The sequence below is a fragment of the Solea solea genome, chromosome 14 (assembly GCF_958295425.1).
Source record: "Solea solea chromosome 14, fSolSol10.1, whole genome shotgun sequence".
NCBI classification, from domain to species: domain Eukaryota; kingdom Metazoa; phylum Chordata; class Actinopteri; order Pleuronectiformes; family Soleidae; genus Solea; species Solea solea.
This window is the reverse complement of record NC_081147.1, coordinates 420,190-446,853: the sequence shown is the minus strand read 5'-3', so window position 1 is coordinate 446,853 and position 26,664 is coordinate 420,190. Positions and strand designations below refer to the sequence as shown.

General features: G+C 45.8%; 3 protein-coding genes across 13 annotated transcripts in view; 1 reads left to right on the top strand and 2 right to left on the bottom strand.

The window, feature by feature from the left end:
• Nucleotides 1-4,727: 4,727 nt before the first annotated feature.
• Nucleotides 4,728-7,459, bottom strand: LOC131472213 (polyadenylate-binding protein-interacting protein 2-like). Of its 2 annotated transcripts, none has more exons than XM_058649133.1 (4): nt 7,353-7,459; nt 6,129-6,238; nt 5,545-5,688; nt 4,728-5,464 (listed from the first exon to the last, which is right to left on the bottom strand). In XM_058649133.1, the coding sequence occupies exons 2-4, from the start codon at nt 6,231-6,233 to the stop codon at nt 5,399-5,401; spliced, it is 315 nt and encodes a 104-aa protein (XP_058505116.1). In that variant the 5' UTR covers nt 6,234-6,238; nt 7,353-7,459; the 3' UTR covers nt 4,728-5,398. The 2 variants fall into 2 exon arrangements, with proteins under 2 accessions (XP_058505116.1, XP_058505117.1); XM_058649134.1 differs by lacking the exon at nt 7,353-7,459 and adding an exon at nt 6,934-7,295.
• Nucleotides 7,460-8,094: 635 nt separating this feature from the next.
• Nucleotides 8,095-16,929, top strand: matr3l1.2 (matrin 3-like 1.2). Its single transcript, XM_058649132.1, has 22 exons — nt 8,095-8,180; nt 9,592-10,531; nt 11,642-11,703; nt 11,791-11,829; nt 11,914-12,008; nt 12,086-12,138; nt 12,227-12,343; nt 12,437-12,562; nt 12,639-12,815; nt 12,899-13,023; nt 13,276-13,618; nt 13,694-13,897; nt 13,986-14,082; nt 14,194-14,210; nt 14,857-14,979; nt 15,064-15,192; nt 15,272-15,400; nt 15,472-15,602; nt 15,843-16,068; nt 16,137-16,287; nt 16,374-16,489; nt 16,560-16,929. Exons 2-22 carry the CDS (start codon nt 9,743-9,745, stop codon nt 16,626-16,628), a joined length of 3,318 nt encoding a protein of 1,105 aa, XP_058505115.1. The 5' UTR covers nt 8,095-8,180; nt 9,592-9,742; the 3' UTR covers nt 16,629-16,929.
• A 1-nt stretch (nt 16,930) lies between these two features.
• Nucleotides 16,931-26,664, bottom strand: part of matr3l1.1 (matrin 3-like 1.1) — a 14,682-nt gene continuing 4,948 nt past the window's right edge. For 2 of the 10 annotated variants that reach the window (XM_058649122.1, XM_058649123.1), the window contains exons 8-23: nt 23,861-23,986; nt 23,059-23,175; nt 22,474-22,598; nt 22,044-22,396; nt 21,821-21,923; nt 21,624-21,739; nt 21,292-21,524; nt 20,304-20,373; nt 20,207-20,226; nt 18,400-18,528; nt 18,202-18,326; nt 18,008-18,119; nt 17,486-17,935; nt 17,347-17,401; nt 17,161-17,282; nt 16,931-17,083 (exon numbers count right to left, since the gene is read on the bottom strand). In XM_058649122.1, coding sequence (XP_058505105.1) covers nt 17,039-17,083; nt 17,161-17,282; nt 17,347-17,401; nt 17,486-17,935; nt 18,008-18,119; nt 18,202-18,326; nt 18,400-18,528; nt 20,207-20,226; nt 20,304-20,373; nt 21,292-21,524; nt 21,624-21,739; nt 21,821-21,923; nt 22,044-22,396; nt 22,474-22,598; nt 23,059-23,175; nt 23,861-23,986 — 2,301 coding nt within the window. In that variant the 3' untranslated portion in view covers nt 16,931-17,038. Of the gene's footprint in view, nt 17,084-17,160; nt 17,283-17,346; nt 17,402-17,485; nt 17,936-17,971; nt 18,120-18,201; nt 18,327-18,399; nt 18,529-20,206; nt 20,227-20,303; nt 20,374-21,291; nt 21,525-21,623; nt 21,740-21,820; nt 21,924-22,043; nt 22,397-22,473; nt 22,599-23,058; nt 23,176-23,860; nt 23,987-26,664 lie in introns of all 10 variants that reach the window. The other 8 variants (XM_058649128.1, XM_058649130.1, XM_058649124.1 and 5 more) reach the window with 8 other exon arrangements.

The following is a 26,664-nucleotide window of genomic DNA, read 5'->3' as shown; positions in this document are numbered from 1 at the left end:
AATGTCATAGTATAGTATGTCGTCCAAAATGAGACAAAAAAGTCATAGTATAGTATGTCGTCCAAAATGAGACAAAAAAGTCATAGTATAGTATGTCGTCCAAAATGAGACAAAAAAGTCATAGTATAGTATGTCTTTCTGTTTTTGGTCTAAAGTTTTAAAAGTGTGTGAGCTTCAGTTCATCGTAAGATCACCTCAGAGATACAAGTCATCTTCTGGTAGACTGAGATACTTGTCTTCATGTCTGTCTGTCTGTCCTCAGACTGTCTGTCTGTCCTCTGGTGTTTTAAATATCATGATGCAGTTTTGTCGTCTGTCAGCGTTTGTGTTTTTGAAAACAACAAACTGACTTCAAATGAGTGAAGAGTGCTCGTGTAGCACTGTTTATGTGTGTGTGTGTGTGTGTGTGTGTGTGGTGTGTGTGTGTGTGTGTGTGATGTGTGTGTGTGTGGTGTGTGTGTGTGTGTGTGTGTGTGTGGGGGGGGGGGTCAGGAATAAAAGAAGAAAAGGCAGAATAAAAAGCAGAGTGAGAGGTCTGTCCGGGGCGAAGCTCTGACAGGATTAAGTCTCAGCGACACGAGATGTGATTGAATTTCAATGAAGTGAAACACGTGAGAAAATCACACACACACACACACACACACACCACACACACACACACACACACACACACACAGCGACCTCCGGCCTTAAAGAGAAGAGAAAGACGCTGAGGACTCTCCACCAAACACAGGAAACAAAAACACGGAGAGAAAAAGTTTAATCTGCTCACACTCAGATTAACAACAGTTTTAATCCTGTGACACAACTGAGACACAACTGTGACACAACGGAGACACAACTGTGACACAACTGAAACACAACTGAGACACAACAGAGACACAACTGTGACACAACTGAGACACAACTGAAACACAACTGAGACACAACTGTGACACAACTGAGACACAACTGTGACACAACTGAGACACAACTGAGACACAACTTAAACACAACTGAAACACAACTGAGACACAACAGAGACACAACTGAAACACAACTGAGACACAACTGTGACACAACTGAGACACAACTGAAACACAACTGAGACACAACGGAGACACAACTGTGACACAACTGAGACACAACTGAAACACAACTGAGACACAACTGTGACACAACTGAGACACAACTGAGACACAACTGAAACACAACTGAGACACAACAGAGACACAACTGAGACACAACTGAGACACAACTGAGACACAACAGAAACACAACTGAGACACAACAGAGACACAACTGAGACACACCTGAGACACAACTGAGACACAACTGAAACACAACTGAGACACAACAGAGACACAACTGAGACACAACTGAGACACAACTGAAACACAACAGAGACACAACAGAGACACAACTGAGACACAACAGAGACACAACAGAGACACAACTGAGACACAACAGAAACACAACTGAGACACAACTGAGACACAACTGAGACACAACAGAGACACAACTGAGACACAACTGAGACACAACAGAGACACAACTGAGACACAACAGAGACACAACTGAGACACAACTGAAACACAACAGAGACACAACAGAGACACAACTGACACACAACAGAGACACAACAGAGACACAACTGAGACACAACAGAAACACAACTGAGACACAACTGAGACACAACTGAGACACAACAGAGACACAACTGAGACACAACAGAAACACAACTGAGACACAACTGAGACACAACTGAGACACAACAGAGACACAACTGAGACACAACAGAAACACAACTGAGACACAACTGAGACACAACTGAGACACAACAGAGACACAACTGAGACACTGACGATCAGGTGTCACTCAGACGTTTGCATCATCAGGGTTCCTTCATGTTTTTTTCGGACGCTCATCTTCATCCTCATCATCATTGTGGAGTGGTTGCCGTGGCGACGCTGGGCGGCAGATAAACGTCTGCTTCCTTTGTGAACGTTAATGTGAACGTTAATGTGAAGTAAAGCGGAGGTAAATTACGACGCTGAGCAAACACACGCAGACAAGTGAAAAGGAAGCTGCTGCTGCTCCCAGAATGCAGCAGGAGATTGATGGAGGCGGAGGCCGCGGTGGAGCGGCGGCGTCTGATTCACGACGACGTTCCATTACATTAAAACCTTCCTGAACAACAAGGAGGCGACTGTGAGCACACACACACACACACTCACACAGCCTGGGGTTTGTGTGCAGGGACAGACGTGATGGACGAGGACCAGGACGTGCAGCAGTCGTCCACCGACCGTCACGTCTGAGGACACGTCCCCGCAGTCCCAGGGGACATCATTCTGCTAACAGAGACGCTAATGTTCATTTAAAATAAGTTGATTTTTAAATAAAGTTTTTTTTCATGTCTTTAATGAGACGTTCAGGTGTGAAACATAAACGTGGGACTTTTCTGTCACGGGAAACATCAGCAGATTGTAGGCGGAGTCAGGGGAGTGGCCACAGCTGAAATTTGATTAGCCACTGAAATCTGTCTGTCTGTCTGTCTGTGTCGTTGTATACATTTTAGACGCCTTAATATACTGTGACGTCCAAAAAGTCACAGAAAGGTTGAGGAAGAGGAGGAGGAGGAGGAGGGGGAGGAGTTTGAATGATTTTGTTATGAAACATTCATATTTCTGTGAATAACAAACAGGAATAAGACAAACTTTCTGAAGTTGAAGTTAAACTTTAATCTTTAGATTTAAACAGTTACTCAGCAACACCATCATCATCATCATCATCATCATCATCAGTGTGTGAGTGTGTGTGAGTGTGTGTGTGAGTGTGTGAGTGTGTGAGTGTGTTTGTAACGACAGACTTGACTCAACAAAGCTGTGAAAACTCTTCATTCAGACTAATGAAGCTGTTGTTGTGGAGGGGGTGAGAGGGTGAGAGGGTGAGGGGGTGAGGAGAGGGGCTGGACGTGATCTGTCATACAATCTGAATCTTTAGGAGAGAGAGAGAGAGAGAGAGAGAGAGAGAGAGAGAGACCTCCTCTCCATATGTCTGCTTCGTTTGCATCTGAAAGCTGAGGGGTGTGTGTGTGTGTGTGTGTGTGTGTGTGTGTGTCTGTCTGAGGGTATTTATGGTTCCTGCTTTAGTTTCTTTATTTCCGTCAATAACAGGAAAAAACAAAACTGGAAACAAAGAGAAAAAAAGAGTTTTTTCTCTTTGTTAAAAAGAGAGAAATAAAACTGGTTTTATTTTGACACATTTGTGATAAAAAATGAAAACAGACTTTCAGAAGTGAAGAAGAAGAAAGAGAACAGGAACACATCGCTGTCGCTATGGTAACGACAGACGTCCACATGAAAAACCAACAAATCATGGAGCAACACTTGTATTTTGAAATTTGCAGGCTGGTGTTTTAGTGTGGAGGAACATAGAGTGAGACTTTTATTTTGAAAACTGCAGGGCTGTGTTTCCACCGCCTCGCCTCAGTTAACTAGTGTTTCCACAGTTAACTAGTGTTTCCACTAGCACAGTAACCAGCGTGCTGAACTGTAGATCAGTTATAACTACTTAACTATCCTAAACACGTGGGTTAATCTCCAACAACTACCAGGGAAATGTCTGAAGAAGAACATGATGATGATGATGATGATGATGGTGATGATGAAGAACATGATGATGATGATGATGATAAAGAACATGATGATGATGATGATGATGAAGAAGAACATGATGATGGTGATGATGAAGAAGAACATGATGATGATGATGATGATGATGATGGTGATGATGAAGAACATGATGATGATGATGATAAAGAACATGATGATGATGATGAAGAAGAACATGATGGTGATGATGAAGAACATGATGATGATGATGATGATGAACATGATGATGATGATGATGAAGAACATAATGATGAACATGATGATGATGATGAAGAAGAACATGATGATGATGATGATGGTGATGATGAAGAACATGATGATGATGATGATGGTGATGATGAAGAATATGATGATGAAGATGAAGAACATGATGATGATGAAGAATATGATGATGATGATGAAGAACATGATGATGATGATGATGATGAAGATGAAGAACATGATGATGATGATGAAGAATATGAAGATGAAGAACATGATGAAGATGAAGAATATGATGATGATGATGATGAAGAATATGATGGTGATGATGAAGATGAAGGGGGTGGTCCTGACACAGACACAGGGGTCGTGACCCCGTGCAGACATCTGTGGCTGCACATTCCCTGACACTTTCCTCCGTCCAATCAGCTCTCAGCTCGCGCCTGCCCCTCTCACCCACACACACACACACAGAGTGGTGAGGATGTCTGTGTCTCTGCTGCCCTCTGCTGGTTCAGCAGCAGATTGACTTTGAAAACATTCTAATTAAATCTAAATTATTAATAAAATATTTGTTTATATAAATGTTTACACTTATATAAATATTTATATAAATGTTTACACTTATACAAATATTTATATAAATGTTTACACTTATATAAATATTTATATAAATGTTTACAGTTTTATAAATATTTATATAAAAAGTGTTTTAACTATGAAGAAACATACCTGGGTGAGTCATTATCGCCCCCTGCTGGACACACACACACAAGTGGCGCTTCCTCTATAACACACTGTGTGTGTGTTCATTTCTGTCTCATCAGCTGATCAATAAAATCATCATTTATTGATCAGCTGTTTTTCACACACACACACACACACACACACACACATACCCCACATGAGTGGGAGGAGCTTGAAACACAGGCTCAAACAGACGTAACCATGGAAACAACAGATGCTTTTTTGCATAAACATTTATTTTTTTAGACTTTTCAGAAAAAAATAGATTTTTTTTTTTACAACTTTTTCTTTTTGTACAAAACTCAACATAAACATCAGTGAATGAGGCAACAGAGAACCATAAAACTGATCTGAGGACCAGACAGGGTCCAACACAGACCTGCAGGGTCCAACACAGAGCTGTGGGGTCCAACACAGACCTGCAGGGTCTACCAGAGACCTGCAGGGTCCAGCAGAGACCAGAAGGGACAGAAAAACCTCAGACATGGATCAAAAACAAGTTAAAAAGTGCTGAGAGAATAAAAGACTGTTTCTACCAAAGTGCAAAATAAAAGATGAAACATCAGAGCACACACACACACACACACACACACACACACACACACACACACACACGCACACGCACACACACACACACACACACAGGTGCTCAGTAACAGTGACATCACTCATAAGTCGATCACGTGCAAAGCTCAGACTTTGGCGACACATCAGGCTAATCAGACGAGGAGAATACGGCAGACATCTTGTAGATGATGTCACAGTACGGGTTGGGGGGGGTGGGGGATGACAGGTCACATGACATGTTTCTTGATGCCCGGGGTGAACTCCTTGGCGTTGGGATTGAGGCTGCTGTTCATCTGCGGAGGAGACGAGATCACGTCAGTGCTGTGCGGACCGTCAGTGAGCGCTGACAATCACCGACGCACCCTGAACTCACCACCATGTCAGAGTCCAGCTGAGCGACCTCCCCCTGCAGGGGGAGGTCCCTGGACGGGATAAACCACTCCCACTGCTCCTCCTCCTCCAACATCTCCTGGAAACAGTGTTCGATAAACTCCTCCTCCCACAGCTCCTCCTCCACCTGCACACACACACACACACGTTATTGATGAGTGATCAGGTTACACATAAATCTATGTCAGGTTAAGTTTACGATATCTTTAAGAACATGTTGACATTTGTTATCTCACTGTGAGACAGACCCTCGTAAAGCACTCACTCTCCCACACCAAAGTCCAGAGAGAAAACCAGCTGCTGCTCCTCTGCTGCCTCGTGTGGTCACTTTGTGTCACTGAGTTAAGTCTAAAGTCACTAAAATCAGACATTAGAAGTTAGTGATGGAGGCAGCAGAGGAGCAGCAGCAGCTCCTGTGTGTGTGTGTGTGTGTGTTAAATCACTTACACATGTCTAACATGCTTCACTGAGTCTCTATTAAAATAAAAACTTAAACAAACTTAAAAATTGATATAATCTATTTCCTGAAACAGGACAACTGGAATTCACTTTGACCTCTGACCTCACCTGTCTGTCAAACTCCTCCTCGTTCTCCATCCACATGTACTCGGCGAACGGGTCGGCGTCAGAGTCCACGTCGCTGCTCAGGATGAACTGGTTACTGATCGTCATGTTTGCTTCAGAACAACGAAAACCTTTCAATTAAACTCATTATAACACACACACACACGCGTCTGTGATGCTCTGAACCAAAGACACTACAAAGATCAAAGCATGTCTCTGTGTGATCAAAGCCATCACAGGGCTCTGTACATCAAAGGGGTATTTTTTGTTAAACAGATGATCAAAGCCTTTCATCACAGATCAAAGCAACGATGGTTCCTGAATGAACCACGTGATAATAAAACATAATAATAATCCACACAGACTGTGCTTAATCCACAGTTTCACAGTCTTGTATAAAGTTCTTTAAAGTGATTATAATACTACTTCAGTAAAAGTCTTAAAGTTTATGACATTTACTGCATTTACTGTATTTAAGTATCAAGTCTTCTTCTGAGCTTCAGGGCTTCCATGTCACAGCGTGTGAACGTGTGAAAACTCTAGTGAAAAACACTTCATCAACCCTAGAAAAGCTCGATATAAATACAGACCATAATACCAACTCTTCTTCTTCTGGCTTTATTTGGTAGTAACGAGTAACATAGAGAGTTAGAGGAAATGTAGTGGAGTAAAAGTACAAGTTACTAGAGATATAAATAAAGTACAGATACGTGAATGTTGTACTTTGTACTGTAGTTTTAGAACGATTAAAAACGATTTCAAGTCGATTAAAACCCCGTTTAATATTAAAGTTTTGCTACAAACAAACATGGCTTTGCTAACAACCGGAAAACGAATAAGTTGCACCGGAAATGACTCGAATCACTGCCAACATTGAAGAAGACGAAGAAGAAAAGATCGCGTTCACATCTGTTCCTTTGTTCCCACTGAAGGTGAATGTGAACTAAAAAAAAGCGTATTAACAACGGACTCAGTGGTGATTTAACCACACGAACACGGATATTAACCCGGTTTAAACCCGGGATTAAACGAAGCCGTGTCTCGCGCTCGCAGAGGAAGTGACGCCGCCTCGCGGTCACCTGCGGTAGACAGAGGACGGTCACGGTTTAGCTGCTGTTTTCACCGCGAACACGGACCAAAAAACACGTTTAACGAACACACGCGTTTTAAACAAACACGCAGTGACGTCACAGGAAACAAACTCACTGTTAACGTTTAGTTTCTTACCTGAATTTAGCGAATTTATCCCACAATCAACACGGAGCGTCAACACTGACTGTAATGGCCGCGCTGCCTCTGTTTGTTTACATCGCTGACGTCACTCTGAGCTCGACACGTGATTGGATGAACTGCTGTGCTGCGTTCACCGACCACACACACAGGACTGACTGACTGACTTCTTTCTTTCTTTCTAAGCCTTTTGTTTGTATTGGAAAATAAAAAAGGTGGAACTTCACTTTTCAGTCTTTTGGAATCGTCTTTCCAAACCTACTTTTACAGTTGTTTGCTTTTCTGTTTTTAAAAAATAGAATAGATAATAAATAAGAGTGTGGCAGCAGCAAGACTCACAATATACAGAGAGGAACAATATAAAAATTGAATGAAATGAAATTGTATGTACATAATGTAAATGTGAGGAGTGTAACAAATATTTAGTAAACTGTTAAAACTGTGGGTGAAAAACAAATTAAATTAAATCTAAGTTATCTAATTAAAAGGTGAATGCAATTTGATCCTGGTTATTGATACATACTGTGCATTTTAAAATAAATAAATGGTTAATTTGTCTTTTATCTGCTCTGTCATTTCATTTTCTATGGGAGAAAATAAAAAATAAAGTACTATTAAAAACGTAAATAAATCAGGAAAACAACAGAACCTGATTTTACATGACGACACTGCCTACTCAGTACAGTAGGTGGCGGTGTGCGCCCAGTTGAGATTTGCAATCTACAAACGCCAAACAAGAGCAGGGAGTAAATCTCGCGATAACTCCGTGCTCAGCGAGTTCATTTAGCTATCGGAGCTAACCGGGACCGTGAGCGACAAACTAAGGTAAATCACGTTTTTATTATGATATTATTAATAATATCATTATTAATATCATGTACACATTTAGAGATACGCTTAAATCACGAGACACGATGACGCAGCGCTTTGTTTTCGTGGTTTCATGTCAGGAAACATGACGCATTAAATAAAACACGGTTAGGTTAGCTTTAGCAACTAGCAAGAGGCTAATGCTAATGTTAACAGTTCAGTTTAGTATCGATCACACATTTACTGATTTATTTTTCTTCATTTAAGGATTTTGATGCTTTAATTAATCGATTATTCCTTCAGTGCAAACGAAGACGTATCCGTTTTTCTCCACATTAGCGTCGTTATTCCAGCGACTTAGCGTCGTTAGCATCACTGCTAACTCGGGTTTAGCTCTGCATTTCAAAACATTTTGTTCCAGGTTTTGAAAATGTATAATAATAATGATAATAATAATAATAATAATGTAATATCATTTATTATTATACTTTCGCTGTAAAAACAAACCGAGCTTCTTCAGGTATTTGAACGCACACGTTTAAATATGGCATCGATTCTGAATGAATGATGACATGATTATCTCTGAAACTATTGAATCATAAATAAATAAATAAATAACATATTTCTGAGTCTTTTACAGCAGAGTTTAAGACTATTTTACTTAAAATCTTAAAATCTTCAATCACGTGTAGGAAAAACATCGACTGCAGCGTCATCATTGACATGTTGTGATATACATGATGTATACTTGTTTATGTTTACTGATTCATCATCATAATTAGTATTAATATTAAGAGCTGCAACTAACGATTATTTTAATGATCGATTCATCTGTCGATTATTTTCTCGATTAATCTGTTGATCCGAAAAATATCAGAAAACTTTAAAAACAGTTTTTCAAACCTGGAAATGATGATGTTTTCAAATGTTCACATTTAAGAAGCTGACACATCACAGAACCTGGTTTGAATGAATTGCTGCAGCTGTAGAATAAACATTGAAGCAGAGCTCAGTGTTTGTCCACATCTTTCCTTATAATCACTGATTCAAGGTAAAATAATCAGATCGTCTTTCTTTGGTCAATTTGTTCAAAAGAACCAAATCTCTGTAGTTTCTCTCTTTGTTTTTCGCTGGAGTCTAATGTCGTCTTTCCTTCACATCTTTATGTTAAAGGTTTATGAGAGTAAACATGAGTTTGTTCATCTCTCTTTCTACATTTTCTTCCTCCTCATCTATGGTGAACTTTGACTCTTTAACTCCTTAAAGTGCCTGTCATGTTGTTACAGCGTGTGTACACACACACACACACACACACACACACGCACACACACCTGCACAGGTGACCGGGCTCGTGTTCGTCCTCTTCCCGCCCCTCAGTTGGAGGCAGCTTCTGAAGAATTGTCTCTTCCTCATTCTTGTGTTTCAGCTGAAATCAGAGGCTCTGCAGAGAGGAAGGGGAGGAGTTTGTGCTTGACTTGTCTCTTCCCTCCATCCTTTAAACAAACAGAGGTTTTTGGTGTTTTTTTTCTCTGCTTGTCTTGACTCACCTGAAGCCGCTGCAACACTTTGGTGACGTCATGTCTCAGAGGTCACAGTCGGACGGTCAGAAACACTTCGCCGTGGGCCGCGGCCTCCTTGCCGCTGCAGAGACTTTAAACTTCAGCATGAATGAGCAGAGAAGTGGACGGCAGATGGGGGGTGTGGCCTCCGGTGTTGGGGTGGGCGGGGGCATGGAGGGCCAGGACGGCAGCCGGCGTGGTGGTGGTGGCGGCGGCGGCGGCGGCGGCAACAATCTGGGCAGCACCATGAAGCTGTTTGCCAGTTTGGGTCTGTCGCCGTCAGACCTGGACGCGCTGGCTGAAATCCCCGAGGAGGAGATCAGCGTGGAGACTCTGCCCAAAATCCTCCGGCAGCTCAAGAACCGCAAGGGCGACACGGGAGAGCGGCGTCCAGCGTCCTCTATGTCTTCTGATGCTGCGTATAAAGGCGGCAGGGACGGCTGGGAGGACATGCACATGGGGAGGATGGGCGGTCCCTCTCTGGGTCAGGGTTCAGCTCGAGCCCAGACCTCCACGGACTTTGGGTTCAATTCCCTGCAGGACGTCTCCTCCAGCCGTGGCTACGGCTTAGACTACAGCGGCGACGATGGCGGTGTGGGTGGGAGCAGAGAGAGGTCATATTCCGAGCTTTCTCACCGCGATTCTTACAGCGGGTTCAGGGCGGGGCCTCCACCGTCAGACTCCGTCTTTATGCAGAGGAGGATCGGGTCCCCGTCCAACGGAAAAGTCCAAGACTTCTTGGGAGTCACGCCCGCCATGTTCCCTCATGTGTGCTCTCTTTGTGACTTTGACGTTCACTCCGTGATGGTGAGTACCGCCCAGACTCCTCCCACTTCTCCTCTGGGACTGACTTTAACTGTTACTCTGTTCAGACACATGAGCTCAGCTCGTCTTCTGTCCACGTCGGCTTGTCCCTGCTGGACGTCCACTTTACATCTCGTTACTTCCTTGTTTAAGTCACATGACCACACAAAACAGTCAGATCTGATTGTCCTCATCTTCTTTTTCACCATCAGTCCACTTGTAGATAAACCTTGGTCCACTTAGATCATGTGTTCATGTCTCTGAGTAAACATCAGCTTTATTCTTCATGTAGCCCAGACTCACATGTCTCACATGTCTCACATGTCCTGGACCAATCAGCAGCTGCTGACATGATGACATCACAGACTGTGTTTAACGTTAACAAACACATTTTTATCATCGATTTGAAATCAAACACGTTAGTTTAAAGTAGAACCTGCTTTAAAACACTTGACCTTTGACCTGTGAAGCTGTTTGACCCTCGTCGGTGCTGTGAGCGCCCCCTGCTGCTGAGAACCAGCCCGAGACACAGCGGCTCAGTCTCAGTCAGAACAAAATGTCCGCCAAAGGACTCGCCTCTTAAATTCTACGTCAGTTTAAGTCTGCGATGTTTGAAGAACACGTTCACGTCTTTATCTCACGGTCAGACCTTTCCAAACCACTCACTCTCTCACACACACACACACACACACACACACACACACACACACACACACACTCACTCTCTCACACCAAACCTCACAGAGAAAAGCAGTGATGTTAGCTGCTGCTCCTCTGCTGCCTCCTGTGGTCACTTTGTGTCACTGACGTCAATCTGAATGAAGGATTTCAAACACTGAAGAGACAAAATCAGACATTTGAACTTAGTGATGGAGGCAGCAGTGGATCCTCTGTGTGTGTGTGTGTGTGTGTGTGTGGAGGAGTGAGATAAAGACGTGATCATGTGACTTAGATTTTATGAGGTGAGTCTTTTGTGAAGTGGTGAAAGTCAGTTTTTTCTTTTGTCTTGACTGAGAGTGGGCAGCAGGGGGCGCTCACAGCACAGTCAGCCCTGTCCCAGCCTTGTAGAATGATTCCCTGTGTGTGTGTGTGTGTGTGTGTGTGTGTGTGTAGGAGTGGAACCAGCACGTTAACGGACTGCGTCATGCTGAAAACAATCGACTTCTCCTCAACATGTGAGTCTCTGATGACATCACTGATGATCGTGTGTGTGTGTGTGTGTGTGTGTAGATCAGTGTGTAACTGTGTCGTGTTGTGTTCAGGTACCCGGACTGGGATCCTGGGATGTCCTCTGGAAGAAAGTAAGACAGACAGACACACACACACACAAACACACAAACACACACAGTCCGTCTTAAATATCTGTGTGTGTCCTCTTTGTCCAGTAGGGGGACACTGGAGACTTCCAACATGTCTCCTGGTATTCTTGGCCCCGCCCCCATGTCCTCTCATGCGGTGGGTGGAATGTCGTCCAGCTGGGGTAAGAGACACACGGACGTCCTGATGGACAAACGTCGCAGTTTACGATGTCACATTCACTGTGTGTGTGTTTGTCAGGAGGAGGCGGAGCTTCTGGTCCGTCAGGAAACAACCCGGTGGGACAGAACAAGGTGGATGTCTGAGTTATTGGTCTGTTGTTCTTCATCACTTTGCTGATCGTTGTCAGTGAAGCTGATCAGCGTCTTCTTCTGTCCTCAGATGAGGAGCAGAGTGGTCGTGGCTAAATTCGAGCAGAACCTGATCAACAACAAAGCTCTGTTGGCCTTCACGGAGTCGTTTGGTGTCCTGAGAGAACATGTGGTCCTGAGGAACAAGGTACAGGTCCAGAACCGAGCTCCAGAACCGAGCTCCACACCTGACCACATGGTTTTACCCACAGCTGACTGTGTGTGTGTGTGTGTGTCTCAGGCGTTCTTAGAGATGAGCAGTCACGAGGAGGCGCAGGACATGGTCAACTACTACGATCAACACCCGGCGCTGCTCCACGGCAAACCCATCACCTTCTACCTGTCCACCAGACAGATGTTCATCGAGGTAACCTCCACGTCACCATGACGACGTCTCCAGCCTCACACTCTAACACCATGTTGATCTGCTGTCTGACCCTCAGAAGGAAGATCGCTCCTCCAACACGTCCATGGACAGGTCAGGGCGGGAGGTCAAAGGTCAGAGCAGTAAGGTGGTCTTCTTCTCCAACCTTCCCAGAGAAGACGACAAGAAGAAGGAGCTGCTGACCATCGCTGGACGCTTTGGCGTCGTGGAGAAACACCTGTTTTTGGCCCACCAGGTGAGTGGGAGATGCTCCGCCCCCAACTCCTCCCACTCTTCTTCCCTCTCCACCTTCTCACGCTACTCTTCTTCTTCGCGCAGGCGTTTGTGCAGCTGGGGACGCCGCAGGACGCCGAGATGCTGGTGAAGTATTACAGCGTGAACCCGCTGACCATCAGAGGGCGCCACATCCGCCTCAACATCTGCACCAAGTACAAGACTCTGACGTGAGTGTCCGGGGTTTTTACAATGATTGACAGTTTCACAGTTTTATCTCTGCCGTCACTACTGGACCTTCCTTTCACCACAAGGTGGCAGCAGTAGCATTAATAACATCAGCTAATATTATTATTATTGACTGTATTTCTGTAAAAAAAAAGAAGTTATTCTGTCATTCTAAATGTTTTTGTGTTCTCGTTAAAAACAAAAGAGCCTGGAGGATTTCCTTTCAAAATAAGAGCCCCTGACTTGTGTCTCAGTGTTAATCAGAGACAGAGTTCTGCCGGAGACAAACGCAGCCCGAGGAGCAGCAGCGCCAACAACTCCTCGGGTTCCAGAACCTCCTCTAACTCCAGGACGCCGTCGTCGACCAAATCCTCGTCCAGGACCAGAGACGAGGACAAGAAGAAGAAGAAGAAGGAGGAGAAGAAGGAGGAGAAAGCTGCCTCAGAGGAGGAGGAGGTGTCCGGAGTGATGGAAGGAGAGAACGAAGCTGACGGGGAGGGGGAGGAGCCGGGAACCGATGGAGACGATAAGGCGGAGGGGGCGGAGTCTGGGGAGGAGCCAGTGAAGGAGTCACCAGGAGGCGTTCAGGAGGAGCAGGTGAGGAAACACCGGCACAAACACGGAGCTCTGACTGTAAATCATCCAGATGTTTAACGTGTGAGGCGTTCACAGGCGCCTGGTGACGACGCCCTCAACGCTGCTCCAGAGCCTGTGGGCGGGGCTGAAGGTGAGGCGGAGCAGAGGGCGGGGCCAGAGGGACAAACTGGACCAACAGAAGCTGACGTGACGACAGAGGAAGACGAGAATAAAGAAGCAGCAAACGCAGAAGCCGCCGAGAGTTCAGAGGCACTGGAGGCGGAGTCAACCGCTGACACGGTACGGACGCAAACAAGGTTCAGTGGGTTCTGGTCTGGAACTTCTGACCTTTGACCCCGGAGAACTGTGTGTTGTGATGTGTCCACAGGTGGATCAGGAGTTCATGGAGAACATGGAGGACTTTGTGACGCTGGACGAGATTCAAGAGGACGAGGACGAGGAGCTCGGAGACGGCGAGAACTTCGGTACCAGAACACTGCTCTCACTCAGATTAACTGAGATGAACTCAGATTAACCAGCATCGCTTACTGTGATGATTCAAGTTCATGAAACCAGTTTTCTTTTCTTCTCCACAGACAACACGAGGAAAGGAGTGAGTATCTGCTCTTCATCGTCATCATCAATAAATCAATAAAACCAACCAAGTCTACGACGTCGTTATCTCACTGAGAGGAAACTGAACCACACCAGACCTCAGTGACACAGAGTGACCACACGAGGCAGTGTGGTCACTCTGTGTCACTGACGTTAATCTGAACGGATTATTTTAAAATAACGAAATAAGACATTTGAACTCATGGGGTTTAAGTGACTGTGTGTGTGTGTGCGCGTGGGCGTGGTTTATAAACTTGTGTCACAGTGAGATAAAGACGAGATCATGTGATGTTGATTTTCTGCACTTTTGTTAAGTTTTTCCCTTTAAAAGCATCTATTTGTGTGTTATGTGTGTTGTTTGTGTTGTTTGTGTGTGTGTTATTTGTGTTTGTGTGTATGTGTGTGTTATGTGTGTTATTTGTGTTGTTTGTGTGTGTGTGTTATTTGTGTTTGTGTGTATGTGTGTGTTATTTGTGTGTTATGTGTGTTGTTTGTGTTGTTTGTGTGTGTGTTATTTGTGTTTGTGTGTATGTGTGTGTTATTTGTGTGTTATTTGTGTGTTATGTGTGTTATTTGTGTTGTTTGTGTTGTTTGTGTGTGTGTGTTATTTGTGTTGTTTGTGTGTTGTTTGTGTGTTTTCTCAGGGCATGCGTGTGGTGAACATCGTGGGTTTCAGACGTGGTTATAATTTCCGCACTGAGCTGCTGGGACTCGCCGACCCGTTTGGTGAAGTGGTCAAACACCTGGTGCTGGACTTACGACCAGAGGTACGAGGTCAGACACAAAATGGCCGACAGAGCGTGAGTGGTTGGTGCTCATGCGTGTGTGTGTGTGTGTGTGTGTTTGTTCAGGCGTACCTTCAGTTCAGGACAGAGGATGAAGCTCGAGCCATGGCAAAGTTCTACAACAGTAACGTGACGGCGTCCGTGTGCAGTCGACCCGTCAGGATCAGTCACTCCATGACTTACCCGACCATCCAGGTGAGCGCCGTCACCACCGCGGCGGCCGCCGTGTCCTGTGGGCGTGGCTCTGATCTTCCTCTCCGTCTCTCTTCTTCAGTGCGGCTCCAGTAAGGTCATCTACGTGGGTCAACTCCCCACCGGCAAGTACACGGACGACGACGTCCTGAGGCTGGCTCAGCCGTACGGGAACGTCAGGAAGTACTTCCTCAACCGCATCAAGAGAGAGGTGAGAACACTGGTGCTCCCTCGCGTCTCCACGTCACGTTCAGCGCTGATCCGCTTCTCGTCCTCCTTCAGTGTTTCATCGAGATGGAGAAAGCAGCCGACGCCGAGAAGATGGCCGAGGACTGCAGGGCCAGCGCTCAGAAGCTCGGCGGCAAACGTCTGACCATCTACGTGAGCAGGAAGTACCGGCAGCTCAAACACGGGTTAGTCAAGCCCAGTCAAAGTTAAAGCCGAGTCATGTTTGTGATGCCGAGTCGTGGTTTTTCAGTCAAAGTTAAAGCTGAGTCATGTTAGTGATGCCAAGTCGTGGTTTTTGAGTCAAAGTTAAAGCTGAGTCATGTTAGTAATGCTGAGTCGTGGTTTTTCAGTCAAAGTTAAAGCCGAGTCATGTTTGTGATGCCGAGTCATGTTAGTAATGCTGAGTCATGTTTGTTTGTGTTCAGACATTTAAGCTCATTTGCTCAGAAGAGAGAAAACAGCAGCAACAAGTCGTCGTCCAAACACGACGAGGAACCTCCACCCAAGAAACAGAGGGAGGAGACAGCCAAGGAGACGGAGGACGAGGAGAAGGAGAAGAAAGAGGAGGAGGGGACAAAGGAGGACGAGGAGGAGGAGGAGGGAGACGTTGAGAGTGAAGTTTGTGAGGAGAAGATGAAGAGCAGTGAGGAGGTGAGTGAGGAGAAGCAGCACTGAGCTCACACTCAAAGACCAGTGAGATTAAAAGGTTGTCTCATCAGCTGCAGGAGGTCAAACAGGAGGAGGAGCCAGTGGAGCAGACGGAGATGTCCACCAATCAGGACGGACAGACTGAAGCTCCTCCCTCTGCTGAGAACAAACCCAGCGCGGCGTCTCTGCCGCTGCCGCCGTACGACGCCGACACGCCCGTGGGTGAGGAAAGATGCGCGCGCAGAGTTAATCTCTGATGTTTGATCTGGGATTACACACAGATTAAGGATTAACGTGTTTGTTTTCAGGTGTGGAACACGTGAAGACCGGGTTTTACTGTCGAGTCTGTTTCCTGTTCTACACAAACGAAGACAAGGCCAAGAAAGTCCACTGCAGCAGCCAGACGCACTACGACAAGCTGCAGGTGAGACGCCACGCCGGCCACGCCCACACACCGGCCCCGCCCACTCTAACATCTGCTGCTGTGTTTTCAGAAACATCTGGAGAAGGAGGAGGCGAAAGCAGAGAAGAAGAGAGGGAGGAAGACCACGACGACGTCCTGAAGACGCGGCACTGTCGCAGTTTTGTTTAGAACAGGGAGGTCCAAACTCCGGCTCACGGTGAGATTTTGTACGGCTGCAGCTTCAGTTTCGTTAAGTATTATTTATGGCCCGAGAGGGCGGGGCCTCACCTGAGTCCAGACGTGGTCTCACCTGAGTCCAGACGTGGTTCCATGGTCACATCAAATCTGACCCTGGGACACTGAGTGGACAAATGAACTCACGTACTGGAGCTTTTACTTTGTGTTCATGCTTCTTTGTTTGTTAAATAAAGTTTGACTTTGTCTCCACACGACAGAACAAACTTGATTCTTTATGACTTTTATTTGGTGGTTTTTTACAAAATAAATGTAACGTGACGAGTCTGTCCTCGGGGATTCTGGGTAATGTAGTCTTTAAAATAACGTACAGCGTTAGCTTCCGTCTGAGCTCGTCCACGGATCGAGTCCCGTTTTCTCCTGGAAAACAAAGGTCGTGTGTTTCAGTTACTCCTCGTTAAAGGCGTCTCTCACCTTTGACCTTTGACCTCGCTCACCTGGTACTTCCTGTAGTGCGTCAGGCTGCTGCAGTGCCGCAGTTTGGCCTCGTCCTCGTCGGCGTAGATCTCGTCACACAGCGAACACAGGTAAGCGACGACCGGACGCACGAACTTTGACCCTGCACAGAAAACATTTCACCGTTGTGTCGCTGACGGAAAACTGTCAGCGTGGATTTTTCTTACCGACGGGTTTGGAGGGTTTCTGCGGCTCAGCGGCGCCACCCACAGGTGCAGCCTCCTGAAAACACAGTCAAACACAAACTCAGTCTACAGCCGCGTCACGTGACGTAACCACGGCAACGGGACAACGTCTGAGTGTCACCTGTTCAGTTTGTGGCAGATCTGGATTCTTCTCCGAGTTCTGATCCTCTTCAAGACCAGGACTCTCTCTGGAGTCTTTCTTTGTGGATTCCTGTTCACTTTCCACAGCGTCCTCACTCGTCTTCTCATCGTCTGGACACCCTGTCCAATTCTGTTCTGCAGGATGTGTGGTTTCTGACAAAGTCTTCCTGGATCCAGACTCTACCTCCGGAGCCTTCCAGGATCCAGACTCTACCTCCGGAGTCTTCCTGGATCCAGACTCTTGCTCCGGAGCCTTCCTGGATCCAGACTCTACCTCTGGAGTCTTCCTGGATCCAGACTCTACCTCTGGAGCCTTCCTGGATCCAGACTCTACCTCTGGAGTCTTCCTGGATCCAGACTCTTGCTCTGGAGCCTTCCTGGATCCAGACTCTACCTCTGGAGACTTCCTGGATCCAGATCCAGATTCTACCTCCGGAGCCTTCCTGGATCCAGATCCAGACTCTACCTGTGGAGACTTCCTGGATCCAGATCCAGACTCTACCTCCGGAGCCTTCCTGGATCCAGACTCTCGTGTCCCCTCGTTGCTCCTCGTGCTGCCTCGACCCTGTGATTGGCTCCGGTTCACCTGGTTTGAGTCCAGCTGAACGTCAAACCTGCAGAGACAGAAAATCAGGATCAGGACTGAACCTGACAACTGTCCAGTCCAGTAAAGAGGACAGAGAGGTGGACACAGACCCGTTGATGAGTCTGTTGTATTTGTGGGACACGTTGACGTCGAGTCTGGATCCGTGGAAAAGCGTGCAGTTCAGGTCTCGGACGACTTTGACTGCGTCTGAAGACGTGGACATCTCAATGAAACCCTGAGACACAGAGACAGACGTCAGAACCTGGGACATCAAAGTCTGAACATGTGAAGACGTTCTGTCCTCTGACCTGTCCCCGCCGACGGAGCAGGAAGTAACGCGTCGCCGTCCCCAAATTGTCCACCAGTCTGACGAAGTCTTCGTCTGTGTAGAAACGCTGAGGCAGGTTCTTGAAGAAAACCACCCTGGTGGACGAGGACTGTAAACGCAGACACACAACGTCAACAACGACGACGACAACAACAACAACAACGGCGTCCAGGGGGGTATTCCATCAACGTAGCTAAGAATTGCCAGACTTAGGTGTAAGCTTGAAGCTTGACTAAGCTCCATCTCCCAATCTAGCTCCAAGTCGTTCCATCAAGTGAAATCAGCTGGCTCCATCTGTGGCTTAGTCAAGCCTCACCTGTTAAGCCTCAACTTGTTCACGCCCACAGGGACAATAAAAAGCCCATTCTAGTCGAGCACGGAAACTGTGAAAAATGCCGAAAAGCAAGAGGAAAAGAATGTGCAGAGATGTTCTCTGCAGCCCCCCCTCATGGAGGTATATGAGGATTACAGCCACATAATCCCAAAGAAGGGCAATAATAATAAAGCGAGTTTTAAACTGATCAATTATGTGGACCTATTAATGCAACCAAAGCCCTAAAATGAAAAGGAAAATCCCCAGAGAACAAAAAGACAGCCCTAATAAGTGACATTCATATGAACATAGTTTAAATAGCATTATTGTGAAATTCTCCATATTTGATCGTTTGGCAGCCCTAGTAGTAATGTTAGAAAGTGATATTCATCACATTTATCAACTGATTGTTATACAAATCGATGGGATAGCTTTCATTTATTTCCTGCATGGCCAATTGTATAGAATTGATCTCCTTTTCATTTAAGCGTGTCATTGTTACATGCTGTATTTGTGCTACTTCTGTATTTTGTCCCACATGCTATATGTTGAATTGTTGTATTTTCATCTTATTTTATGTAAAGCACTTTGAATCACCTTGTGCTAAAATGTGCTATATAAAGTAGCCTCGCCTACATTTTTGATAATAATAGGCTACATTTAATCAAAGTATTTTACATGACTCATCACATTTATCATACAATTGATGGTAGATTATTACATGAAGAAATGCAATGTTGGTTATCATTCTACAGGAAATAATCATATGACAGATCTATTGATTATTTATCTAGAATCATTTTAGCAAATCAAGCAATTCAATGGAGACGAGGACCCCTATTACAGTAAGTGAATGCAGGTGACAGCAAATCAATCATCTATCTCCTATCAATCAGAGGCCCTAACCCTTGTTACATCAAAACAATGACGATTTCCTTTTATTATATTTTTTTGCTAATTAGTTTAATTTTGTATTTATTTGTGTCTTATTTTTTATTATATTTTATTTTAGTGATAGTGTTCTTTAATGTACTTATAGATAATATATAATTATTAGTATAAATTATTTCTTTAATACATTGTATTATATAATTTTATGTTTTACATATTATTTTATCATTCCATGACAGTTGTGTGTCTCTGTTTCTGTCTATTGGACATTCTTTGATCATAGATGGTGCTAAGCTTCACTTTTAGCCTGCTACAGACCAGGTTTGCCCGGCAGCATAAGTTACCATGGTTACATGGCTGGCATTCACATTAGCCACCTTGGTGGAACAGGGTTGAGGCTCAGATTGATGGAACGGAAACCTGAGCCACAGTTCTGGCTTAGCCATGGTTGAGGCTTAGCCAGAGTCATAGTTTCCATGGTTACTGAGTTGGGGCTAATCTCCGCCTCTTTGACTTGGCCATTGAAGCTTGGCTTTGCCTTTAGCCTGCTTGATGGAATCCCCCCCTGGCGTTGAATCGTTACCTCGGGTTCGTCCGCGATCTCTGAAAAACAAACAGACGAGTCATTGAAGCTTCAACACTGAACAGGACTTTTCAAGGCCTTGAATCTGTTTCCAAACCTTCTTCTTCGTCCTCCAGCTCGTCCAGGGTGATGCAGTTCTCCAGGTCCAAGAAGAAATCTGTGTCCTCCTGAAAGACACAAAGACACAGAGACTTCAGAGATGGACATGAAGACAATGAAAGAGAGACAAAGACATAGGTGGACACTTTAGAGACGATGAAATATTAAAACAAAGGTTAGAAGACATTTGAAGACAGAGACAGATCTTCTAACTTCCTGATCTCTGGTCATCAAAGCTCAATAATTGAAGGTTTATCAGAGCGTCTAAAGTCCACCCGTCCCCCAGTAGTGATGTAATACCGAGGAATCAGCTGTGATGTCTCCTCTTACCAGGAGAGGGAGGAGACACGTGATGACCTGCCATGGCTGGACCAAAACTGCAGGGACCTGATCTGGTCTAGAGACCGACGACTTAAGCAGGACTTAGCGACAGGCTAACATGTACACACACATGCGTAACAAAGCAAATCTTTGTATTTCTGCTTATAAATAATAATAATAATATAATAATAATAATAATAATAATAAACTGTTGGGTTAGAATAACAAGCACGTGTTGAATGAACCGCCCACTTTTCATTAGAGGGATTAGAGTCAGAATTAGAGCTTTAAAGCTTTTAAAAAGTGTCCACCACACATGCTAGCACGTTAATACAGTAGCACTGTAGCCTTTGTCTCGTGTGTTATCTGTCGTTTATGTTCATTTACTGAACAATTGCTGCTAATATTGTGTTTTCTTTTCTATTCATGGCTAATGCTGTTGTTTTTGATGGTATGTCTGTCTTTTAATGTGAGGACAACAGATGGACATTAGCTTTGAGCTAAATCTGCCATATTTACACCACGTCATGTGCGTCACAATGTGTTCATTAATATGCAGCGTCCTCGTCAAATAAACAAGAAAAGAAAGACGAGGACATGAAGAGACAAAGACAGACATGGACTGAGACATGAAGACAATTTGGACAGATGTGTTCTTTCTCTACCTCGTCCTCTGGACAAGTCTCTGTCGTCTTCCTGGTTTCGCTGCTGGACTTTTCCTCCATGTCCTCCTTCTCTGTGTCCATGTCCTCCTTCTTCTCTGTGTCCATGTCCTTCTTCTTCTCTGTCTCCATGTCCTCCTTCTTCTCTGTGCCCATGTCCTTCTTCTCTGTCTCCATGTCTTCCTTCTTCTCTGTGTCCATGTCCTCCTTCTTCTCTGTGTCCATGTCCTCCTTCTTCTCTGTGTCCATGTCCTCCCTCTTCTCTGTAAACAGAAATGTCCTCTGTAAACTTTGTCTCAGTCATTTTTTAGAAACATTTCAGTTTTTATTTCTACCTTCACTGAGCGTCTCTGTGTCCTCTGCTGGACAGTGTTTGTCCTCCTCGTCCTCGTCGTCCTCGTCGTCCTCTCCGATCACCTCCATCCCCTCGATGTCGCTCTCGTCCTCTGACCTGCGTCAGTTTCATCAGTTCACAGATGAGAGATGAGGCGTTTACTGACCTGAGTTTAAACTCTGTAAATATTAAACTCACTCTTCTTCTTCTTCACTCTGCTGCTTCTCTGCAGGTTCAGGTTCAGGATCAGGTCTGGAGTCTGGGACAGGACCTGGTCCAGCATCAGTCCTGGTCTGGGTCTCTGTGGACAGAACATGACATCAGCCGTTTTAAATGCTGACTGAGTTTTCATGTCGTCACAGGGGAAGAAAGATTTTCAAAATAAGAGTTGTTTTTATTCTTTCACTCGTGTGAGACTCACCTGGTTTCTCTGGTTCCATCTTTGTTTCTCTGGTCCTGGACCCACATGACCTGGATCTGGACCGCCTGTTTCTGCTAGACGTATCTGTGGACCTGGTTTCATCTCTTGACCCTGACCTCTTCTCTCTGGACCTGGATCCATCTGTGGACCTGGATCCATCTGTGGACCTGGATCCATCTGTGGACCTGGATCCATCTGTGGACCTGGATCCATCTGTGGACCTGGACCTCCTCGTCCTCTTGCCGTCTGTCTTGTCCTCGCTCTGTGGGCTGCGACTCCTCGTCCTCGTCCTCGTCCTCGTCCTCTTGCTCGCTGGTGTTTCCTCCTCGTACTTCCTGGCTGAGGTGACGCGCCTGCAGGACGACAGCCGTGAAGGACGTGAGACATGAAATGTGAAGGACGTGAGACATGAAGGACGTGAGACACTGACATGAGGCTGTTGTATTCTCCAGAGAAGCAGACTGTGATGAGGTGGTTGTTGACCCTCAGAGAGTTAGAGGAATAATAATCCACCAGCTTCTGAGCATCAGCTGCATTTTTCAGCTCCACAAACGCCTGGAATTAAATATAGAAATGTGTCAATGTTAATGTTTGAGCCTTTACTTTATGATTATTATTATTATTATTATTATTATTATAATAATAGAGCTGAAACAATGAATGAACTATTTTGATAATGGATTGAAGCTTTTTTCATGATTAAAACACGATTTCTGGTTGTTTCAGCTTCTTAAATGTGAGTATTGTCTTCATTTCTTTGCTCTTGAGAAGAAATCAATCATTTACAAGTGAATTATTTTGGTTTGTGGACAAAACAAGACGTTTGAGAACATCATCTTTTCCAGGTTTGACAATCACCGCTCAACACTTTCGAAGGTTTTCTGACATTTGATGGAGCAAACGATTGACTGAGAAAATAATCATTAGTTGCAGCTCGATATTATTATTGTTGTTATTATAATTATATTATAATAATAATAACAATAATGATAATAGTGATAAAAGGTGATGTCACCTTGGACGGCAGGAACAGAGTGTAGAGTGGAGGACCGAAGCGTTGGACCACACTGAGCAGATCAGATGGACCGTTGTCTCCTTTTGGAGCTGGACTGAAGCTGATGACCTTTGAACTCTGACACACACACACACACACACACACACACATATACAAATATATACATATATGTGTACATATTATATTTAAATACAGATACAATGAGTGTGCGACTTTAATATAAAGTAAAATTCAAAGTTAAACTAAATCAAACATTAATAATATACAAACTTTCATGTAAAACAACAAATCTATGGATCACACAATGACAGAGACAGACCGAGGTAACGCTGCCCTCTGCTGGACACTGTGAGGACACCTGGATGTAACTAAGCACACAGGTAAGGATTTGTTTCTTCCCTGATGACATGAGCATATTCCAGGATGATCAGGCTGTGGTTCAGGGAGCATGAGACGTGATTTTCACCACAGAGTCCAGACCTGAACCCCACTGAGAATCTCTGCATGTGCTGGACAAGGCTTTGCTCTGTGGGCCGACTAAACCCATCATCAATACAAGATCCTGGTGAAGAATCAGTGCAACACTGGACGCACATAGATGTGTGTAATGTGACATTACAGTAGCTCATGGAAACACTGTCACAGTGAATGAGGGAGTGATCAAACCATGTGACCCTTTGTTTGAGGTGGCAACCAGGCTCTGTATGACACACTTTCATTACTCTGACGTTCACTGACACTGGGATGTGTGCACGTGTGTGTGTGTGTGTGCACGTGTGCGCGTGTGTGTGTGTGTGTGTACCTGCAGGAAGTTGAATGTGTTGGAGAGGCTGAACTCCACCTTCTGTCCGTTCACAGTCAGAGGAGAACTGACGTGGAACTTCACCAGATCTTTGGCCTGATCGTTGGAGCCGAGCTCCACAAACGCCTGCAGACGCACAAACATGTGACGTTACACGCCGCAGACACACAAACATGTGACGTTACACGCCGCAGACGCACAAACATGTGACGTTACACGCCACAGACACACAAACATGTGACGTTACACGCCACAGACACACAAACATGTGACGTTACACGCCGCAGACGCACAAACACGTGACGTTACACACCACAGACACACAAACACGTGACGTTACACGCCACAGACACACAAACATGTGACGTTACACGCCGCAGACACAAACGTGTGACGTTACACGCCTCAGACACACAAACGTGTGACGTTACACGCCGCAGACACACAAACATGTGACGTTACACGCCGCAGACACACAAACATGTGACGTTACACGCCGCAGACACACAAACATGTGACGTTACACGCCGCAGACACACAAACGTGTGACGTTACACGCCGCATACACACAAACATGTGACGTTACACGCCGCATACGCACAAACATGTGACGTTACACGCCGCAGACACACAAACATGTGACGTTACACGCCGCAGACGCACAAACATGTGACGTTACACGCCGCAGACGCACAAACACGTGACGTTACACGCCACAGACACACAAACACGTGACGTTACACGCCGCAGACACACAAACGTGTGACGTTACACGCCGCAGACACACAAACGTGTGACGTTACACGCCGCAGACACACAAACGTGTGACGTTACACGCCGCAGACACAAACGTGTGACGTTACACGCCGCAGACACACAAACGTGTGACGTTACACGCCGCAGACACACAAACGTGTGACGTTACACGCCGCAGACGCACAAACATGTGACGTTACACGCCGCAGACACACAAACGTGTGACGTTACACGCCGCAGACGCACAAACGTGTGACGTTACACGCCGCAGACGCACAAACACGTGACGTTACACACCACAGACACACAAACATGTGTCGTTACACGCCTCAGACGCACAAACGTGTGACGTTACACGCCGCAGACGCACAAACACGTGACGTTACACACCACAGACACACAAACATGTGACGTTACACGCCTCAGACGCACAAACGCGTGACGTTACACGCCGCAGACACACAAACGTGTGACGTTACACGCCGCAGACACACAAACGTGTGACGTTACACGCCGCAGACACACAAACGTGTGACGTTACACGCCGCAGACACACAAACGTGTGACGTTACACACCGCAGACACACAAACGTGTGACGTTACACGCCACAGACACACAAACGTGTGACGTTACACGCCGCAGACGCACAAACGTGTGACGTTACACGCCGCAGACGCACAAACACGTGACGTTACACACCACAGACGCACAAACATGTGACGTTACACGCCTCAGACGCACAAACGCGTGACGTTACACGCCGCAGACACACAAACGTGTGACGTTACACGCCGCAGACACACAAACGTGTGACGTTACACGCCGCAGACACACAAACGTGTGACATTACACGCCGCAGACACACAAACGTGTGACGTTACACGCCGCAGACACACAAACGTGTGACGTTACACGCGGCAGACACACAAACGTGTGACGTTACACGCCGCAGACACACAAACGTGTGACATTAAAGTGTAACAGTGTGTCAAGTATAACATTTATAGAAAGAAAGAAACATCAATATTAGAACAAACGTTTCTCTTTCCTTTCAATAATTTTCTGTGGAAATAGAAACTCTGTGATCGTGTGTGTTTGTAACCTTGTAAGAAGCTAGTTGTGCATTGTTTCTTTCCTGTTTCCTGTTTTCATAAAGGAGAGATTTTGTTGTGGTGCGTCACTAAAATGAGTCTGTTACTGCGAGAACAAAGGTTCCACCTGCTAAACTTCAGTTAGGACTCGTCTCAGTGGACTTTGGTGCGGCAGAGTGAGCGCTCGTGTTCAGTTAGGACTCGTCTCAGTGGACCTTGGTGCGGCAGAGTGAGCGCTCGTGTTCAGTTAGGACTGGTCTCAGTGGACTTTGGTGCGGCAGAGTGAGCGCTCGTGTTCAGTTAGGACTGGTCTCAGTGGACCTTGGTGCGGCAGAGTGAGCGCTCGTGTTCAGTTAGGACTGGTCTCAGTGGACCTTGGTGCGGCAGAGTGAGCGCTCGTGTTCAGTTAGGACTGGTCTCAGTGGACCTTGGTGCGGCAGAGTGAGCGCTCGTGTTCAGTCAGGACTGGTCTCAGTGGACTTTGGTGCGGCAGAGTGAGCGCTCGTGTTCAGTCAGGACTGGTCTCAGTGGACCTTGGTGCGGCAGAGTGAGTGCTCGTGTTCAGTTAGGACTCGTCTCAGTGGACTTTGGTGCGGCAGAGTGAGCGCTCGTGTTCAGTTAGGACTGGTCTCAGTGGACCTTGGTGCGGCAGAGTGAGCGCTCGTGTTCAGTTAGGACTGGTCTCAGTGGACCTTGGTGCGGCAGAGTGAGCGCTCGTGTTCAGTTAGGACTGGTCTCAGTGGACCTTGGTGCGGCAGAGTGAGCGCTCGTGTTCAGTTAGGACTGGTCTCAGTGGACCTTGGTGCGGCAGAGTGAGCGCTCGTGTTCAGTTAGGACTGGTCTCAGTGGACCTTGGTGCGGCAGAGTGAGCGCTCGTGTTCAGTTAGGACTGGTCTCAGTGGACTTTGGTGCGGCAGAGTGAGCGCTCGTGTTCAGTTAGGACTGGTCTCAGTGGA

Bases quoted from the DNA above. Each gene is read 5' to 3' on its own strand.
- LOC131472213 (XM_058649133.1), bottom strand. From the start codon at position 6,233: ATGACGATCAGTAACCAGTTCATCCTGAGCAGCGACGTGGACTCTGAC. The intron at 5,689-6,128 runs GTGAGGTCAGAG...GTGTGTGTGCAG, and splicing joins AGGAGGAGTTTGACAGACAG to GTGGAGGAGGAGCTGTGGGA. The intron at 5,465-5,544 runs GTGAGTTCAGGG...TCTCCTCCGCAG, and splicing joins AGCTGGACTCTGACATGGTG to ATGAACAGCAGCCTCAATCC.
- matr3l1.2 (XM_058649132.1), top strand. From the start codon at position 9,743: ATGTCTCAGAGGTCACAGTCGGACGGTCAGAAACACTTCGCCGTGGGC. The intron at 12,344-12,436 runs GTACAGGTCCAG...TGTGTGTCTCAG, and splicing joins ATGTGGTCCTGAGGAACAAG to GCGTTCTTAGAGATGAGCAG. The intron at 13,619-13,693 runs GTGAGGAAACAC...AGGCGTTCACAG, and splicing joins GAGGCGTTCAGGAGGAGCAG to GCGCCTGGTGACGACGCCCT.